This window comes from Cydia amplana, chromosome 3, assembly GCF_948474715.1.
Source record: "Cydia amplana chromosome 3, ilCydAmpl1.1, whole genome shotgun sequence".
NCBI lineage: Eukaryota > Metazoa > Arthropoda > Insecta > Lepidoptera > Tortricidae > Cydia > Cydia amplana.
The window spans coordinates 15,283,718-15,305,157 of record NC_086071.1 but is presented as its reverse complement, the minus strand read 5'-3'; the positions used below and the strand labels follow the sequence as shown (position 1 = coordinate 15,305,157).

The following is a 21,440-nucleotide window of genomic DNA, read 5'->3' as shown; positions in this document are numbered from 1 at the left end:
CAGGATACTTACTTGTAATTCATCAGGGTCATATTTTTGCCGGCACGGCTCGCATATATAACTATATCTCAATCGGAAAGATGCCGTGAGCAGCCTCATGGCTATGAAAGCATTCAGACCAGCCATAGCCAGATTATAAGGTACTAATAACCAAGTCAATTGGAATGGTTGACGGTTCTTCATGAGTTTGGGTCCTGACCATACGATGAATAGATACAGCATTGTGTAAAATACTGTTGGACCCGGGGAGTCGACTAGCGGCCATCCTTTTGTTCTGTTATCTGAAACAAATGAGAAATCATTGTCAGCAAGTAAAACAAGTGCCAATTTGTTTTATTACTATACAGGATGTTAAACAGGAGCAATAAAATAAACTGTAGGCTGTACTCCTCAAACTGACCAACATTTGTTCAGCAACTTTTAAAAATAACTTATGTTTTGGTTTTTATTACACTTTAAAGTTTATTCTAAGACGCAATGTATTGCAAATTTTGTTATGTTTAAAGCGTGACAAGCAACGTCAAACACACTGATGCCAGCGTACATTGAAGGCAATATTTATTTTGTATTAAAAAGAGGAAGTCTTAAAATTCATAATTTTTAAAAGTCAACACCTGTATACAATTTACACAGTATTACAGTTCGCACCAAAGCACTGGCAAATTTAAACATGCAGGTAGTAATTAACATTTAGTCGTGCAAATAATAATTGGGGTAACATTTTGCATAAAATACCATTAATTAACTAAGCAAATTCTGGAGCGGAAAAGCCGACAAAGAAGTTAAAGAAGAAAACTTAAATTAGTTAGATTAGAACTAGTTAGAAACAAATGAAAGCTGGAAATATTCATTGTGCCCATCGCACTGTCAAATGAACTACAGAGACTTCACTCGATCACAGCGAATATTTCCACTAAGTATATCACTCATATGCGCCTGGTGACAAGACAATACATCTACCGTAAGAGCATTAAACACTTCATAAACGGCTCCTGGAGTTATAAGTCTTATTGGGAATTCTCCAGTAACGATGCGCCACCCCATATTCAATTAATTTTGTATTAAGCAGATGATGATGATGATGATCATGATCCTTTTTGGTACCTACCTATCGTTTGCAGACGCCTCTGATTGATGCAAAAATCAATTTAAAACTTAAATAGTTTTAAATCTTTGGGATTATTCATGAACTGTATTCTATACGTTTGGCTGGAGACTATTTTGTATATTTATATTTTATTCATTTATTCGACCGTGCTCGGCTTACAACTGAGCTGTAATTAAAATTAATATCTGGGTGACCGAGCTTCGCTCGGAAAACATATAAAAACTCGAAAATGCGCGTTTTCCCAGAGATAAGACCTAGCTAGATCGATTTTTCGCCCCCGAAAACCCCCGTATAGCAAATTTCATCGAAATCGTTAGAGCCGTTTCCGAGATCCCCGAAATATATATATATAAGCCATGTAAGCCTGACCTGTAATTTATATTATTAATAAAATATGAGCATGAGTATGAGTATATATAAATAAATAAATAAACAAGAATTGCTCGTTTAAAGGTATTAGATTAAGGCACAGTCTAGTGATCGAGAAATAAAATGCATGAACCGATTAATCGCTGATTTAAATCGCAATAATTGAAATCGCAAAAAGATGTGAGAACAATTTTTTTTCGCGAATTGCTTTAATTTTAATTAATTTATCTGAACAATTTAATTTTTTTTATTTAGGTACTCAATAAAAACACACAAAAATATTCATTACACATATTTTTTCGCCGAACTGCATGACAGTTTGTTGGCGAATGGTTGCACTTAACATTCTTCCTTAATCTACTGTGTAAGGCACAGAACATATTAAAGAGGTTATAGAATGGCTATCGCGCGCAGTTAGTATCGGAACCGGTGTCGCCGCTCGTTCCTCTCCACATTTACTAACACTCGCGCAACGGTAGTAAAAACTAGTTAGCGCCTTGTGTGCGTGATGAATGGATACGCCGCCTTTAGACATATTTGATGTCTGGCTTCTTAATCTGAACGTTATTGTGGCGCAAAAAGGCATGTTTACTTCGTTTTTCGGTCAGCGCGGGCGAGTAGCAGGCGAGCGTTTGCTCAAAACCGCGGCAACACGTACCCTGCTCGCATCGCCATTCTAACCTTATTACTTGTTCTGTGGTGTAAGGTGTAAGTAGATATATTACCAGTCGATAGGCCTTATCTCATTGCAACAAGGTTCAAGACTGGTTATAAAATTAGATTAATTCGCTACCGCCGCACGTGGAAACAGTTAACTAAGTAGGTAAGTTTTCGAGTGGCAGCAGTACTAATTAATAATTTCCCGAGAATCTGTCGGCGAATTCGAAAAGCTTTAAGTGTCCTAGTTAGTTAATTTATTACCTATCGTCTTGTTGGAGTACTAAATCTATCAAACTTTATTCCGATATAGCAAATTGGCCTTAAATCGATTTATGTTCTAATTAATCATTTTAGAGCCAAATAGTTATGGATTATAAATATTCAGGATTTAAACAAGACTTATATTAAATGATAATTAATTTCGTAACAGTTTTAAAAAGAAAATATTATGTTTTCTTGCTTACCTACATACAAAACCTGCATTCTCATTGTAAAAGCTATATTAACTACTAGCGACCCGCCCCAGCTTCGCACGGGTTAAAAAAAATATACATAAACCGTCCTCTTGAATCACTCTATTTATTTAAAAAAACCGCATCAAAACCCCGTTGCGTAGTTTTAAAGATCTAAGCATACATAGGGACAGACAGCGAGAAGCGACTTAGTTTTATACTATGTAGTGATACATAGATAGTATGCTTCAAGGACAAATCGTGCCATAGGCTCCCTATTCCTCCTCCTCCCATGCCTCCGGCTCCCATACAAAAAAAAATGAATTTAATAGTGAACGAAATATAGTAGAAATTCTTTTTTTTTGGAAATCGAACGACACAATAGCTACATGAAGCAACTCTGTTCAATCTAAAATGGTTTAAATTAAACTGCATTGAAGTAATAAGTAGGTACCTACTACGGATAGGACCGTGGCTCTTACAAGTTTAGCCCAGTTATGTCACATAAATTGGTTTAGTCATAGATTTACCTGGGCAAACGAATACCACCAGCAAAGTAGTGTAGTGTGAAAAATCCTTAACACACAAAAAAAACTAAAATAAAATTACCATTATCTCAATCGCACGTCAATTTGTTACGAGATGCATTTTTTTTTCCGGTCAATAGACCGTTTACATAAAAACGCAAATGTTAAAGACCTCAGACTATTAAGCGAGTTATATAAAACATCACACTGGCATTCTAGTATCAGAAGGGTGATAGGTGCGCTTGTATTTCGTAATAATACGTCATTTTGGTTTTGAGGTTGCCAAGTGAAAGTGGTCATTAGACGCAGCTTCCGTTTATGTAACAACCTCGAGAACTGGATATTCCCATCACAATTAATTCTTTATAGGTGTATCAAAATAATTATGGTCTACTAGTGTATTTGCAGCGGTTCTCGAGGTCACACGTTAACTGGTACCTGGGATAATCAACTTTAAGTTAAGTACCTACTTAAACTTAGACTACAAAGCCCATAAATAGGTAACTTCAAGCGAGTTTTGGGAAAACTTATACCTTTAAACGAGCAATTCTTGTTTGTTTATTTATTTATTTATTTATTTATATGTATATATATTTCGGGGATCTCGGAAACGGCTCTAACGATTTTGATGAAATTTGCTATATGGTGGTTTTGGGGGGCGAAAAATCGATCTAGCTAGGTCTTATCTCTGGGAAAACGCGCATTTTTGAGTTTTTATATGTTTTCCGAGCAAATCTCGGTCGCCCAGATATTTTACCATTTAAATGGGTATATTTTAAAACTCATTGATAACAAGATTTATCATACCTCCCATACAACTTATTATATAGGCATGTAAACTAGTCCAAACTTTAAACTAGTCCAAAGTAGGTGCGGATAATTTTTTAATGAAATTATTTAAAAGTTTTATTGGGATCCATTTTTAACTGTAAAATACAAAAAAGTTGGTTCTATCTTCTGGTGCTACTTACGGCCATACATATGAAATGAGAACACTTTGAAATATATTTTTCTCAATATTGAATACCCACCCCACGGTTAATTTTTTACGGCAATTTTAATACCTACGGTTCATTTTTAACAGCAATTTTCAAAAACTTATAAAGTCAACCATCGGATATGACTGTGTATTTTAAGAAGGAATTAACTTACCCGACAATGATAGTGTCCATAGGTAGTAATCGTAAGTGTCTTTTAAAACACTTTGCGTCGAATTTAATATTTGCGGCGTCATTTTGAAATGTGATCTGTAACAAAAAAAAGCACATTAAAAATAATATTTACTCGTATTTAATCAACGGGAAAATACAGAGTAAGTATAATTAACACCCATAATAATAGATGTGGCACGAATAATGAGTCGTAACTATAAACATGTTATGTTTTTACGTTTCATTCATTTATGTCTGTTTTAAAAGAAATGGCGCCATACTGTCCATGACTGAAGAAAAAAAAACATACCTAGTTTTAATTTAATTTATGTTGAAAATAAATTGCAACTGATATTTATTTAAACACGTTCTACAAGGAAAAAGATTAAAAGGACATTCATCTTTTACCGCGCAAAGCGGTAGAACAACCTATACCTGTTGTGACATATCCAAAATACTCCAAATTTTGTCATAAATCTCTCATGATGGGTGCCGTTACCATAGGGACTTGAACAGACTGACTTTATAATGATTTATCGTACTCGTACATTACTTTGAACAGTTTGAACTCACATGACACAAAGCGAGTATGTTTGAAACAAAAAAACCGGCCAAGTGCGAGTCGGACTCGCGCACGGAGGGTTCCGCACCATCAACAAAAAATAGAGCAAAACAAGCAAAAAAACGGTCACCCATCCAAGTACTGACCCCGTCCGACGTTGCTTAACTTCGGTTAAAAATCACGTTTGTTGTATGGGAGCCCCACTTAAATCTTTATTTTATTCTGTTTTTAGTATTTGTTGTTATAGCGGCAACAGAAATACATCATCTGTAAAAATTTCAACTGTCTAGCTATCACGGTTCGTGAGATACAGCCTGGTGACAGACGGACGGACGGACGGACGGACGGACAGCGAAGTCTTAGTAATAGGGTCCCGTTTTTACCCTTTGGGTACGGAACCCTAAAAACGTAAAAAAGTTGGTGACATTTCTCTATTAATTCCGCTGGGAAACTTTTTGTTTTCGTAGCCGACACTCGCAAGAAAAAGTTGACTTAACTTTTTAGCGTGCATTTGAAGTAGGTAAATTAAAAATAAATAAAATAATTTTTCACCTCAGCAGCTCGAACAAGGGTACTTTGCTACTTAAAAACAGAGAGCAAAATCGCATTTTGCTCACTGAGTGAGACAAAATGAGCAAAATGCAATTTTGCTCACTGTTTTTAAGTAGCAAAGTACCCTTGTTCGAGCTGCTGAGGTGAAAACTTAATTGTTGGTATATCTTAAGAAAACATGAGTGAATAGGTAAGTGATGAAGAAGGAATACATTTTTCGGGTTCTCTAATATGTTCTCACTGCTGAGGTGAAAAGTTTTGTGAACTACACGAGATCAAAGTTATTTACATCTCGTGCGCTTTTGAGTCCCTTACTACGCTGAAGATTCTAAATTATAGTAGTATAGAATCTTTCGCTTGCACGGGACTCAAAATAAGCACTCGAAGAAATATCAAACTTTGATCTCTTGTTGTACAAATAACTATTTCATAATAAAGAAAATAAAAGTTAATAGAGTTGGACCAAGCTAACTCTGCATGCAATTACATAGTTTGGCATTGTCAAATGTATATGAAATTATATGATGTTTATGGGTCAATCAACTATTTCTTGTTGTTATTCTGTCCCATCAGCGATGACAATAGTAGCATAGATTGTTAGAATAACTGCTGTACCATGTTCTACTAACATGCTCGTAGATGTCCCATTATGGAAAGGTCTTACAACTACTTACCATAAAATGCGAGTTTGGTTCATTTAAATACGAAAAACGTAGAATTTTAAGAGTGACTCAGGAGACCGTAACCATAGCAACGTGTGACAAGAAAAAGTAGATTAACCCTTATGACACTCCCTCACTTTGTTCTGTTAAAATCGGGGCAAAGCTATTATAATTTTAAGTTAACATTATATTTTAATTTAACATACAATAATATTTAACCCAACGGATTTTGATTTGTCGTAAATACCTACATTATCCGAGGAAATAATTAAAATCCATTCCTAGCCTTACCTTCTATATATACCACTTTAATTTGTATTAAATACCGTGTAAATACAGTGTACGATACCTAACATACCTATACGTATAGCCGGTGAAACAAGTTTGTCAGTAGAAAAAGTCCCGAAATCAAATTTTCGATGGGACAGTAACCCTTCGCGCCTATATTTTTAGGGTTCCGTAGCCAAATGGCAAAAAACGGAGCCCTTATGGATTCGTCATGTCTGTCTGTCTGTCCGTCCGTATGTCACAGCCACTTTTTTCCGAAACTATAAGAACTATACTGTTGAAACTTGGTACGTAGGTATTCTGTGAACCGCATTAAGATTTTTTCACAAAAATAGAAAAAAAAAACCATAAAATTTTGGGGGTTCCCCATACTTAGAACTTAGAACTGAAACTCAATTTTTTTTTTCATCAAACCCATACGTGTGGGGTATCTATGGATATTAGGTCTTCAAAAATGATATTGAGGTTTCTAATATCATTTTTTTCTAAACTGAACAGTTTGCGCGAGAGACACCTCCAAAGTGGTAAAATGTGTCCCCCCCCCCGTAACTTCTAAAATAAGAGAATGATAAAATTAAAAAAAATATATATGATGTACATTACCATGCAAACTTCCACCGAAAATTGGTTTGAACGAGATCTAGTAAGTAGTTTTTTTTTTGGGGTTCCCCATACTTAGAACTGAAAATCATTTTTTTTCCTTCATGGGCGAGTCCAACTCGGCCGCTTTTTAGGGTTCCGTAGCCAAATGGCAAAAAACGGAACCCTTATAGATTCGTCATGTCTGTCTGTCTGTCTGTCTGTCCGTCTGTCCGTGTATGTCACAGTCACTTTTCTCCGAAACTATAAGAACTATACTGTTGAAACTTAGTAAGTAGATGTATTCTGTGAACCGCATTAAGATTTTCACACAAAAATAGAAAAAAAACAATAAATTTTTGGGGTTCCCTATACTTAGAACTGAAACACAAAATTTTTTTTTTCATCAAACCTATACGTGTGGGGTATCCATGGATAGGTCTTCAAAAATGATATTGAAGTTTCTAATATCATTTTTTTCTAAACTGAACAGTTTGCGCGAGAGACACCTCCAAAGTGGTAAAATGTGTCCCCCCCCCCCCCCGTAACTTCTAAAATAAGAGAATGATAAAATTAAAAAAAATATATATGATGTACATTACCATGCAAACTTCCACCGAAAATTGGTTTGAACGAGATCTAGTAAGTAGTTTTTTTTTTGGGGTTCCCCATACTTAGAACTGAAAATCATTTTTTTTCCTTCATGGGCGAGTCCAACTCGCACTTGGCCGCTTTTTAGGGTTCCGTAGCCAAATGGCAAAAAACGGAACCCTTATAGATTCGTCATGTCTGTCTGTCTGTCTGTCTGTCCGTCGTCTGTCCGTGTATGTCACAGTCACTTTTCTCCGAAACTATAAGAACTATACTGTTGAAACTTAGTAAGTAGATGTATTCTGTGAACTGCATTAAGATTTTCACACAAAAATAGAAAAAAAACAATAAATTTTTGGGGTTCCCTATACTTAGAACTGAAACACAAAATTTTTTTTTTCATCAAACCTATACGTGTGGGGTATCCATGGATAGGTCTTCAAAAATGATATTGAAGTTTCTAATATCATTTTTTTCTAAACTGAATAGTTTGCGCGAGAGACACTTCCAAAGTGGTAAAATGTGTGTCCCGTCCCCCCCCCCCCCTGTAACTTCTAAAATAACAGAATGATAAAACTAAAAAAAATATATGAAAAATTAGATTCAAAAACAATTTCATTTCTGGATCTTACTTGTTGGCTCTGCGTTGGTGCGCAATTTAATTTTTGATCGAATTCTTAGGTACTTTATTTTTTTTGTTACGCACACGCACAACCATCTCGCTCATCCTTACGCTCAGTGAGAGTGAAAAAAGAACCTGAACCTACGGCCCCCACGGGTCCTTAATACAAAATTAAAATTAGGTATATGGGGCATTTAATTAGGTATTTTTTATAAAAAGAAAAGGGACCTTATTGTCGATGGCGCTTACGCCGCACAGCGTCACACGGCATTTTGGCGTAACCGCCATCGACACTAAGGTCCCTTTTCATAGATAACGTCACATATTTCCTGCTAATCAAAGAGCTTAGTAGGTACTCAGCCGGCTCATGGGGTTGACTCAGGGGAATAACAGCTTCTTACCTTGTGACTTTTCAAAAATGAATAATTAAATGAAGAAGACGCCGGTTCGATTCCGGCCTCGGCCACTGGAGGGCTTGGCCACTTTTTCTTTAATAGGTAAAGTGTCATTCAGTAGAACTTGCTAACTATGTAAACAAACCGCCATACTAAAATTGACACTGAATGTCTATTCACTAGTAACTTTTGTTTACATAGTTAGCAAGTTCTATTGAATGACACTTTAGGTATATGACATCTTTTTCAGTTTATAATTTGTACACGACACTTTTGGTTAGGTACAATACAATACAATACAATACAAATACTCTTTATCGCACAATTTGCACACCTCGTTACAGAAAACAACACAAAGAATACAGAAAAGAAGAGGGTAAACAACAGGCGGTCTTTAGGTACCTACCTGTACATGCTTAGGTAATATAATTAGCTGGAATATCATTTGTTAATTTTGAAGTTTTCTTTGTACTATTGAATTCATGTTTCTATTATTCCTTTTCTAAACTTTGTTTCTATTAAGGATTACATTTTTTCACTGTAGCTACAAGTATAATGAGCTCTCCTTTTATTTTTCTCTTACCTCAATCGAACGAAAGAGCGGCCTTATTGGACAAATTGTTCTGCAATTTATAATTTCATTCTAGTTATTTTTATTGTATATGTACGTCGGAATGACATTGTAAAGATTGTTTCACAATGGTTACCAGTAGTCCAGTACCGGTTATCTAGGCTTTATCATTTTAATGTGTTAAATAAACTCAATGTGAAACTTCTGTGCCGAAAGTAGGACGTACCATACTCAACCTACAATTTATGTAAGTAGGTAGTAGGTAGGTATATGCGCGTATTAAATAGTTGCCTGCGTGAAGCATGTTGCCGAAACTTCGAATTTCTCCAAACAGGTTTCGACGTAATCTTTGATTATCTACTTATCCACTATGGATTGAAACGGGGCAAACAGTGAAAAATCTAAGTTTGTCTACTTATTGACAATAATAAAATTATGTGTATTGGGTGGTTTGAAAATGTGATGTCTACCCTAAACTTTTTCATACACTTTTCGTCGGTGAGTTGCACAAATCTCTGTTTTGACATTTTGCTATGCCATCAGTTAGCCGCAGCAACGACTAGTGAAACCTGTACGGCTACCATCAGTTTGTCACTGACATAAACGCCGTCGAGAACGTAATTTACTCTCTATACATCTCGCTCACTCGCTCGTACTCGCATATTAGTGCAAACGAGATGCATAGAAAGTAAATTACGTTCTCGATAGCGTAAATGTCAGTTTTGACAGTGACTCATGGTACGCGCTCTGTGTCGAAACGTGGGTAACTAAAGGTAATAAAATAAATTCACGATAGACCCGTCTATACAAATGTGAAGTAATTAGTCTACTTACGTTTCTAGAGCAATAGAAATGTTACATTGAAATAAGTAATAGAGATATAAATAACCAACAAACTAGTCTGAAACCGGTCAACTGCGAGTAGGACTCGCGTCCCAAGGGTTCCGTAATACATTAAGTCCGATTCACGCTTAACTGCACATTTCTAATAGGTTTTCTTGTCATCTATAGAGAGATAAAGGGGGGGGGGGATAGTCGGACAGACAGACGCACGAGTGATCCTATAACGGTTCCGTTTTTTCCTTTTGAGGTACGGTACCCTAAAAATACCCCACGTATTTGTGCCGCGAGCGACTCAATTGTACAGCGCGCAGTTTGACAACGACAAATATTGAAATGCCGTGCAAAAGATTTAACATTTATCAACACTTTTATTGATCAAGCACTACTTTTTTTTTCAATAGCGAAAAACTGTATACTGGGTAGTATTCAAATCTTTACACAAGGTATATTTAGACACGCGACAGCTAAGTTCAAAGAAATAGGAACTGGCGACGCAGCAACCGTGTGTAATATTACACGAACCATTTTGATTAAATGTATGGAGAAGGAATTAACTGACAGTGATTATGAGATATCTCTCAAATAGGTGTCAGTCATACGGGCAGTTTATCGAAGTCAAAAATGTATTGAGAGCTTTCATCTATAAATATTCTGCCGCTGGATTTTTGCGGATTGAAAATCGAAGATCTAGGCCGTATTGCATAATAAACTACAACTAATATTACAAGCGGAACTCCTTTTCTAATTTCACTTATTAGAAAAGGAGTTCCGCTTGTAATAACAATGCCAATGTAATACAATTTTTGAAGTGAAAACTTCTTTAGCGGCGCTGTGCACTTTTTGTGATGGGGAAAAAATGATAAACTCGCGACAGGTCACGTGACCGACAGATTCAACACATTAAAAATTCATAAGACGGACACGTGACCTGGGCCATGTTGCATAACAAACTACAAATAATATGACAAGCGGAACTCCTTTTCTAATTTCACTAATTAAAAAAGGAGTTCCGCTTGTAATATAAGTTGTAGTTTATTATGCAACATGGCCCTGATCGAAAAACTGTTACAATGTCATTGAGTTTTCACTTCTGCCGGCACTCCCGGAGTGCAACCCGTTGTTTTTTTTTTACTATGGAACCGAAGATTAAAGATTATTTATTTGTCAAACATGAGTAAAGCAGTAAGTATATAGATGTTATAAATATTGTACCAAGTTGTCCTTCATGTTTTGCCTTTCGGCGTACAAAATATAGTAAACCTATCTATAATAAATCTAAGTATATACAGTTTAACCTATGGGCATTCCTTAAAATTAAAATATAAATTTAACAATAATTAGTACTAATAGGTAGACATTGGACTTAAAAACTAATATCATTAATAAAATCATTGACATTATAATAACATTTTTCCAATAATAATTTCGTTAAATGTCGCTTAATCAAGTTAATACTACTATTCCTAATTTCCATTGGTATCTTATTATAGATTTTAGGCGCTATACCAAGTATACTCTTTCTCAGCAGGGCAGTATTAGCAATTTGATTGTAAATTCTATTATTATCCCGTTCTCTTAATGAGGCACACACTGAGTTTTGCCTCTTAAATAGGTCAGGGTTATTTCTAACAAATAAAGCTACTTCATAGATGTAAATAGATGGAAATGTCAATATTTTATATTTTGTAAAGTACGGCCTACTACTGTCTAATGGTTTCAGACCAAACATTGCTCTAATACATCTTTTTTGAGATTTTAAAACATGTTCCCGGTCGGTACTATTTCCCCAAAAGATTACCCCATATCTCAAAACAGACGCTACCAACGCATGATAAGCTGATAATACTATTTCTATATTTACTATATGTCTCAACTGGCTAAGTGCATATGCGAAGGAGTCAAGACAAACAACCCGACAGTGGACAAGAACAATTTTATTGGTCGAGCTAGTCAAAATCTATTGGTACTTAAACGCTATTTTAACAGGAACATCTTAGTAGTTAAGTAGTAAGTTAAACTATTCACGCCTTATCGCTAAATAACTTGGGTTGCTGGAAATATCTAAATATAACAATTGTTTTGTCGTGTGAGTGTTGCGTGTCGTGCCGTGGACAATAAACATTAAGCTGCAATTTCTTTGTCTACCCCGGGCCCCGTACATTTTTATATAAACTAATTTCGGGTAGTTTAGTGGTGTTTTATTAATATCTCCGTTGACATTTGCTTGGTTGTCAGTCTTTCCGTGACCACAGCCTGCAACTCAGCTGAAACGTCGGAATTTAAGGTTAAAACAATGAAATTATATCGCGGTAGACCCGTTGGTGTAATTAAAAAATTGTTTCGGTAAAAATCCCGTCAGTGGAATGGCCAGTGAAATACCTTCACGGTGTTTTATTAAATTCCGTTAATTTCGCGGTATGGTACAGCCATTAGGTACATTTAACGAAACTAAATGGCATAGGCATTTAATTTTTAATTTCTGGAGTTTGTAATATTATTTGCCTCCGATGCCTTTAAATAGGTACCATCAACACTATCTTTAATATAAAACGGTCCATCTTTTGTACCGGCACTTCCTCTCTCGATGGTCATTCACAGAAGTGAAAGTGACAGCGAGACGAAAAATACATAGATACGTTTGTGTGAAAGAGAAAGCTTCTGTCCTATAACACGTACCGTTTCTTTGAGAAGAGTTTCCGTATTGAGCGTAGCCTTTCTGTAGCGTCAGCATTATAATATTGTCATAAATTGCAAAGTTGACGATTATAAAGTGAGCCGATCTTATTCAAACCTTACATACAGAGTCTTTTTTCCTCCGAACCATTCGGACCAACCCCGAAATCGCGAAATAAAATATGGCTTTTTTTATATTTTTTATTAATATATTCTAAGATAAATTACAAGATAAATTACAAAATAAAACCTAAATTTGCCGGGGGCATCGTCCCCAGGACGCTTTCTGTTTTTCCCCGCTGTATTTATAATTTATTTATTAAAACCATAAATATAATTAATAACACATATATGGCTTATATTTATTAAGTTTAGTTTAGATGTCGATCTATAGAAGAGCCAACATTTCTTTCGTATAATACGACTAAGGGCCCGATTCGGATTTTGAAATACTTAGACATCTATAAGATATCTTTTAGTCATCACCAAGATACGATAACGATATGTTTAAGATCTAACCTGTCAAATTTGACATTTGCGCGATTCTGGAGATACTCTTGAACGATTTCCACAAGATATGGCTTAGAGATCCAATTCACATCTATTAGATATCTAACTCTATCTAACGTAAAAGTGACATTGGTCGCCCGAATTGCGCTGCAAAAGAGAACTAGTTGAAATCTAAACTATAACGTATCTAGAATAGATCTAGTACATGTCGTCTCTTGTGAATATCTTGAAGTTCGAATACGGCATTAAGTACATTGAAAACAAAATTTGCCCACACTGCGGTTTCAGCGGAATACCCTTACCTGACCTGACCCTTACCCTATCGTATCGGTTTCATCAAGATAACTTCTACTTATTAGGGTTTCTCAGAACTTGACTGTGCACGTTTTCTAAAGACTGGAAACGTCTATGTTGGAAACTCCTAGAATAACAATTTAGAAGCCATAGACGTCGTCGGTGGAAATAATTATTATTGCTCACTTACGCAGTATAAAAAACAATTCTATTTTATCTATCTATGTGAGTTAGCAGTTAGCACCAATGTACAGAATGTGTAGGTCTAGGCATCTGCTTTCTTTCCAGTTTTTCACACTAGGAGAAAGGTACTTTTTATGTTTCATTACTAAAAGCAATGAAATAAAGTCAAGTGAGATAAATGCAACTATGGGATAATTGCGTCTCTCCGTTCTTTCTCGAATACGATTGGTCGAAACGCCCATTACTATGCATCGTTTCATGCCTGAGCTACTTGGAAATGAAACGTTGCATAGTAGAGGGCGTTTCGATTAATCGTATTCGAGAAAGAACGGAGAGACGCAATAACCCCATAGTTGCATTTACCTCACTTGACCTACCTAAAACAAAATTCTAGAAAATCTTTGACGACCGGTCTACTTACTAGTAGCCCTGAATATGAAGCCAATGGTCCTGGGTTCAAATCAAACCCGGTAAGGGCATTTATTTGTGTGATGACTTGATTGGCACAAATATTTGTTCCTGAGTCATGGGTGTTTTCTATGCATGTAAGTATTTATTTATTATATACATATGTATATTTTGTTATATACATACATATATCGCTGTCTAAGTACCCACAACACAACCCTTATTGAGGTTACTGTGGGGCTTAAGTCAATCTGTGTATAATATCCTATAATATAGGTACCTAAAATATTAGCACAAGAAAATCTGTCATAAAAATATTTTTTTTGCTTACTGTACAATGACTTGACAGAGAAAGCAAGGAGTGACTTACAATTGCATGCCTATATTGAATAAACCGTTACGTTTTTTGTGATTGTCTAGAGAACAGGTCAAATATGTAGCACAAATTGTACTTTCAACCAAATCTGAGGTCAAAAGGCACTCAAAGGCACACAAAGCCAACATGGAGCCACGAGCAATTGTCAATTGGCGGCAATTGCAGTTTAGCGAGCTCGACCCCCACCCTCTCTCCCCCACCCCTACCCCCAAACTTTACTCTTTGTGCCTAACCTTGTACCTACCTTCATCCACAAATTACCGACCTATCTATCTACACGGTGTTTTTAGGGTTCCGTACCCAAAGGGTAAAAAACGGGACCCTATTACTAAGACTTCGCTGTCCGTTCGTCCGTCTGTCACCAGGCTGTATGTCATGAACCGCGATAGCTAGACAGTTGAAATTTTCACAAATGTTGTATCTCTGTTGCCGCTATAACAACAAATACTAAAACACGATAAACTCCCATACAACAAACACGATTTTTTTGCTCTATTTTTTGTTGATGGTGCGGAACCCTCCGTGCGCGAGTCCGACTCGCACTTGGCCGGTTTTTTAAACTCCGATAACTTCGGAAGTACATTGAAGTAAACTAAATGTCATGGTTAATTTTAATATTTTTTTTTTCATAAAAAATATTCAAACACGGGTTTTATAAAACTCGAGCTTTAAACAGTTAATTACAATACCGGTGTCTTTGACAAAGTTAAATACTTAGGTAATTTAAACTCGGAAATGCATCCTTGAAATTAAATGAGTTTGGAAAAGAACGGTTAATTTAGATCCTGTAATTTCGAATGAAAGTTAACAATTTACTGCACGAGTAACTTTTCACGAGTAAAATCTTTTATCCTTTAAGGATGACTCACGTTGGACCGGGCCGTGTCCGGGCCGGAGCTTCCGGTGCTTCGTTTTCTATGGAAAGCAGCACGTGATCACCTGTCATCTGTCATAGAAAAGTAAGGCCCGGACACGGCCCGGTCTAACGTGAGTCATCTTTAAAAATATATGCTATATTTATAGAGAATTACAAAGGTTTTAATTGTACCTAAACGGGAGTTGAATTTCGTTGGCTCATTAGGCTAAACACTAATTGTGTTCAAAATGTTAAGCTTATGTCTGCTAAAAGTACTGTACAGCTCTGATAACACAATATCTGACAATAGTTAACAGCTTGTGGGCATATTAGGTAATGATTTTTCACACCACCTATTCGGAAAAGAGCTTTTTCTTCCCTGCTACGAGGGATCAAAGTGGCACTTTTCCTCCCTGCTAGGAGGGATCAAAGTAACACTTTTCTGTTCTAGCAAAATTTTTTTTGCACATTAGTTTTTTTAGGGTGACGGTAGAGGTGGGTAAATTTTCAGATTCTGTCAATTTACCCCATTTCACACACAAGCGCACTTCACGCACACTACCTCACTTTACTGGGACAGGTCACTGACCCATCAAGTTTTTTTTAAGATAGCGTTTTGAGTTTAGTGGCCTCCTTTTAGGAAAAGCGTTCCATTGAAAGAAGAAAGAGAAACAATACATTTAATCTTGCTTTCCTTGTCTGTTCATGTCACACGTGACGTATTTAAATTCTAATAATTCATTTGGTTGTTGACAATTTTCTACATTATGGCTTTGTCGAGATACGCGTTTTCTAAAGTTAAACCGAATAAAACCAGATGTCATTAAGTCAGATGTAAAATTTTATTTACTACTCTATACGACTTTTCATAAGGCTCAAAATCAATTAAATGAGAATTTAAATAAATAAAGTTCCGGCAGGGTGCAAAATTTAATTAAGGCGGACAAAATAAAATTTGAAAATATATGGAAACAGTGTTGTCTAATGTACCCCTAATATCTTAACCGATTTACTTTTATGTGGTATATTCGCCTTTTGTTTCACTATTAAATTAATACAATTAAAATAAAAAATATTATACCGGTATTCCACCGGTATTATTTCAGTGCTGAAGCGATTATCTTCGATCGTAGCCTTGATAATGTAGGTGTTGATAGTTACTTACGGCGGTAGGAGCGGCAATGAACCCCGTGCAGAGTAGAACGTGAGGTGCGTTGGGATAAGTGCATATATCTACTTATAATTCTTTGGCTGGTTGGTAACCCTCTATATTTTATTTTTTGTTTTACTGTTATTAGGTTAAGGGAGTTTTAGGGAGTGAAAAAAAAATGATTTTCGTTTTATGCGCTCGCGTGATTGCCGATGGATTATAATTAGACAAAAGAACTTGTTTTCCACGCATCGAATGTAGATCCCTATGACACTTCCTCCAAGTCTTCTCCAATAATGTTTATACCGTATTTTAATTACCTACCTTAAATGTTACATTTCTAAATATTTTTTTTGTGCTATACATACTTCAAAAAAATCGCTGGAGGCCTAGCGGTAAGAGCGTGCGAATTGCAATTCCGGCTCGTACCAATGAGTTTTTCGGAACTTATGTACGAAATATCAAATATTTGATATTTACCAGTCGCTTTTCGGTGAAGGAAAACATCGTCAGAAAACCGGACTAATCCCAATAAGAGCCTAGTTTACCCCCTATGGGTTGGAAGGTCAGATGGCAGTCGCTTTCATAAAAATTAGTGCCCACGCTAATTTATGGGATTAATTGCCAAGCGGACCCCAGGCTCCCATGAGCCGTGTCAAAATGCCGGGACAACGCGAGGAAGATGATGATGATGTGACACATACTTCCAAAAAAATCTACAAATATTTTACGTGACAACTGCTTATAAGTAAATATTATGTAGGTACACTTATAAAGTATAAAGTAGAAAATATCTTATAGGTACATAATATAAAAACCGATCATGTACGAGTAGGATTCACTATGGGTTCCACAGTTACACATTTTTATTGCATATTTTTTGTTTAAGACCAACTCACCTATTATAGGACATTTAGGTCTTCCATTAATCTTTTGGCGTTGAACTATTTTTTGTATATGTATTTATGTAATACAATTATGAGTTAGGTTATGGTACATTTTTGCTCACCTACTTATAATTATGTATTATATCTGATATGTCACATGATACCAAAAATCGCCGCAAAGTTAAAAGTTCATTTATTTACGTTACTCATCTTCGGATCACCGACTTACTACTTCCTTACTTGACATATGTGTACTAAATTTCAATTGAACTAGTCCAGTAGTTACGGTGAAAATTGGCTTTAACAAAATGGCAGACACACGAGTGATCTTTATAAGGGAGATTATTTTCCTTGAGTGAATGGTATGCATTTACCCCAATGCACCTCACGTTCCACGCGGCGCGGCGTAATCTGGCCCCTATTTCACCACGGTGACAGGTACGACAAAAACATCACTGTTATTGACGCCATAGGCATCCATAAATAAAATAAAATAAATAAATAAATAAATATTATAGGACATTTTTACACAAATTGACTAAGCCCCACGGTAAGCTCAAGAAGGCTTGTGTTGTGGGTACTCAGACAACGATAGATATAATATACAAATACTTAAATACATAGAAAACAACCAAGACTCAGGAACAAATATCTGTGCTCATCACACAAATAAATGCCCTTACTGGGATTCGAACCCAGGACCGCGGCTTCACAGGCAGGGTCACTACCCGCTAGGCCAGATCGGTCACAAGATTTTTCAAAGAATTTTCGGTAAGTCTTGACAGGAAATGAGTTCTGTGTCGCAATTTCGATACAGTTGCCGCGTTTCTTGTGACAATTGTCATTAGCTTCGCAAAATAAGAATTTTTTAGTGGCAATATAATGGATTTAATTTATTTATTAAAATGTTGGTGGCAAACAAGCACATCGCCCGTCCGATGGTAAGCGGTTACCGTAGCCTATGGAGGCCTGTGACGTCAGCAACAGTGATGTCGACAACTGTCGCACCTGTCACCGTGGTCGTGGTGAAATAGGGGCCAGTAAGTACCTAATAATCGCAGTGGTCCTAAGTGTCACAGACCCTACTGGCGCTTAAGTCCTTTATGACAATTTCTGCCTATTTTAAATTGTTCAAAAAAAAAAAGAAACCGAATAATTATATCGGACTACCGAATTTTCACGAGAATCAGTTGAGAAATGTGATATGCAAAGGAGAAGAATTCGGACATACGAAAGCATTTTTGCCCAAGCTGAAACGGAGACCTTCGCCAACGCTCGGTCAATGATGGTTTAGGTACAGCTAGCTGCAGAGAAAAGGTACCACCCCTGCATACAATTATCTATCTGGTCGTACCTTTTCTCTGCAGCTGACTGTACACCTATAAAAATGGTTGTCCCTGCTGTAATTTTATACCGGTACCGTACTTTGTATCCACTCACATGATTCCGATTTTAACAAAAGGTGCCCTGAACTGCTCTGCCATTTCGCAGATACGACGGCACAGTGTCATGATATTTTCAAAAATCGATAACTTTACTTCTGCTAAAGCATTTGCAACGATTCTTTTGGTTTTTTAATGATAAAGAAACTAAGAATTTATTTTACTACTATAGCATTGTGCTGTTATAATAAAAATAATTATTAAAAATTCACAAAGTTGACCCAATGAAATAATGTCCGCGTTATAGTAGAAAACTATTTTTAATTAAAAATCTAAATCGATAACGTATCTTTTTTTTTGTATTCAATTTAAAGAAGACTTAATAAGCTTTTAATTGGTACTAAACATCTTGATAGCTCACCTATGAAATTGCCGAGTAAAACTAATTCAAATTCCGATAAGAAACTTTCGAATTGCTCAATCTGCTGTGAAACTATATATTATGTTCATGATTTTTTTGTGGCTAATTTAGACACTGAAGTACTAAAATATAGTAAAAAACAGTTTAAGACACTAATAATCTTGAAATAAAATGCATAACTTATGCAATTATAACGATGATAGTAGCTATATAACTTAAAATAACAAAAGAGTATCTACGTACCTACTAAATTTTGGTGTTTTTATAATTGCCGATCACCAACAACCGAACTAACTTATAACTACACTAACACGTTTAATACATCCACCATAACACACACTTCACAACATATTAAGCACAATAAACCAATAATAACTATTAACACATAAAATTATACTGATTACAAACGTAAATAAGCCGGTAAACTGACTTCTTCCATCTCAAAAATAAAGATGGCTACCCATTTAGGGTGGAGACACAACAGCGCGCGGTGCAGATATTCAACAGAAATAGGAACTTTAAAATTGTAATACCTAATTATTTATTTAATCGTATAATTATTTAGTTTATTCAATGTAAATAGCAAAGAAATATTAGTAAATACAAATTATAAGTAAGTAGTAAAAAAAATCCCAAAACGCGTATGCAACGCGTCTAGTACACCACATGCCTTACGATATGCAGAAATGCTTTAAGCAACCACAGTTGCCGGGTTTGTACTTACAATTTACCGTCACATGTTTTGATCGCTAATCCTGTGTAATACACAGTGATTTAATACATTCTATGGTTTATTAATGTAACTTAATAATCGAACTATTTAATGTCTATTGGTTGCCCAAGATATATTTAGTAATCTTAGAAATGTAGGGCATTCAAATAAGAAACACGTCAAGAATCTACAGAACTATTGTTTTGAAGTGATATTATTTGGTCATCAATATTAAGTAGGTCTAAAATATAGTTTTAAACTAATAGACCAATAAACGCGGAGTAGTTTAATATACATTACTAATAGAAATATCTAAATTTGAATACTTGAGGCATTTTAAAACACGCAGCAACTTTTTACACATCGCACTTCCTGAACAACTTGCAAAGTAAAATAGATAAGAAATACTGTGGTTGTGTCTATATGGTTGAAACATTTTTTAAATATTGTCACGTTGGTAGTCTATGTTTTAAAAATTGTTTATACCGTATCTGTGCAGCCCTTCACAGATAATAAATAAAAAACCGCATACACTCCTTTTGCAACTCGAGTTGCGACGATCATTTTAGAGGTGCGCAATCTTGAAACTCTAGTTGCTGGAATCATGTGAGTGGGTATTTCAACCGGTATAGTTTTACCTTCAAAACGAACCGGTATTGATAAATAATAACGGTACCATACCGCTTATACCGTAAAGAAAGCATGATGCAGTCTCTGCTTTGCACAATTATTGTGTGGTCAAAATTCTTATAATCACCGAAACATACATACCTACGCACATAATGTCATTGAAATAAAACATTGTTATTTTATAGTAAATTTATATAATACTCGATATATACGACATAACAATAACCAGACCGCAGCGGTATTAGCCTGTAAGCTTCATCTCTTGTCTCCAAATCCGCAAAAACTAGTTAGTAGTAAATGCTGGTCTTGCTGTTATTTTATTCTTGAAGATTATGGCTTGTTTCTTGATTATTGAGAACAGCACGTAATCGCACACATATAGACGGAACGAACGGCAACAAAGTAGGTGTAGACACTAAGACTTTCAGGTATTAAACGAATTACGCTTCGTATTAATAGGTAAGTAATATTTAAATGAATATATAATATTCTCTAACGTAAATACAAGATTACAATTGACATCAAATGTCATTGACGTACAGAAGTCATATTTTTTTTAATGACGCAAAATTGATACCAGCATAATGAAAATCAATCCCAATCAGTAAAACGAGTCTTTAAACTTTTTTCATTTTAAGCGGGTTTTGAAGGAACAAGTTACTTAAATTCAATTGTAATCGTATTGTTTTAGGATAGTTAACTGCTGTTTTCGATCGTTACGACCTGTAAATAACAACAAATCAAATTTTAAATAAATTTATTTACCCTATTTTTTGAAATACAATTTATCTACTGGTATACATTTTCGTATGCGTATATGATGAAATGTCTAAATAATGTCAAAAACGAGCTACGACGATGTACACGTCTGCTTCGATCCAAGGCCAGCGGCCATCTGACTCGAAGAAGAATTTTGAGTGATGTCGTCAATGTATGGAAATTGTACGAAAGTTTACATTTGGGATTGAATTTCTGTGTTGTATTTGTGAGTAAAAATATAAGTAGATAATAATTTGCTAGTTTAGT

General features: G+C 35.6%; 1 protein-coding gene across 2 annotated transcripts in view; it reads right to left on the bottom strand.

The window, feature by feature from the left end:
* The window catches only part of LOC134662802 (very long chain fatty acid elongase 4-like), a 115,741-nt gene that overhangs the window by 7,005 nt on the left and 87,296 nt on the right, over nt 1–21,440 (bottom strand). For both annotated transcript variants that reach the window (XM_063519108.1, XM_063519107.1), the window contains exons 2-3: nt 4,269–4,363; nt 13–281 (exon numbers count right to left, since the gene is read on the bottom strand). In XM_063519108.1, coding sequence (XP_063375178.1) covers nt 13–281; nt 4,269–4,350 — 351 coding nt within the window. In that variant the 5' untranslated portion in view covers nt 4,351–4,363. The remainder of the gene's footprint in view (nt 1–12; nt 282–4,268; nt 4,364–21,440) is intronic.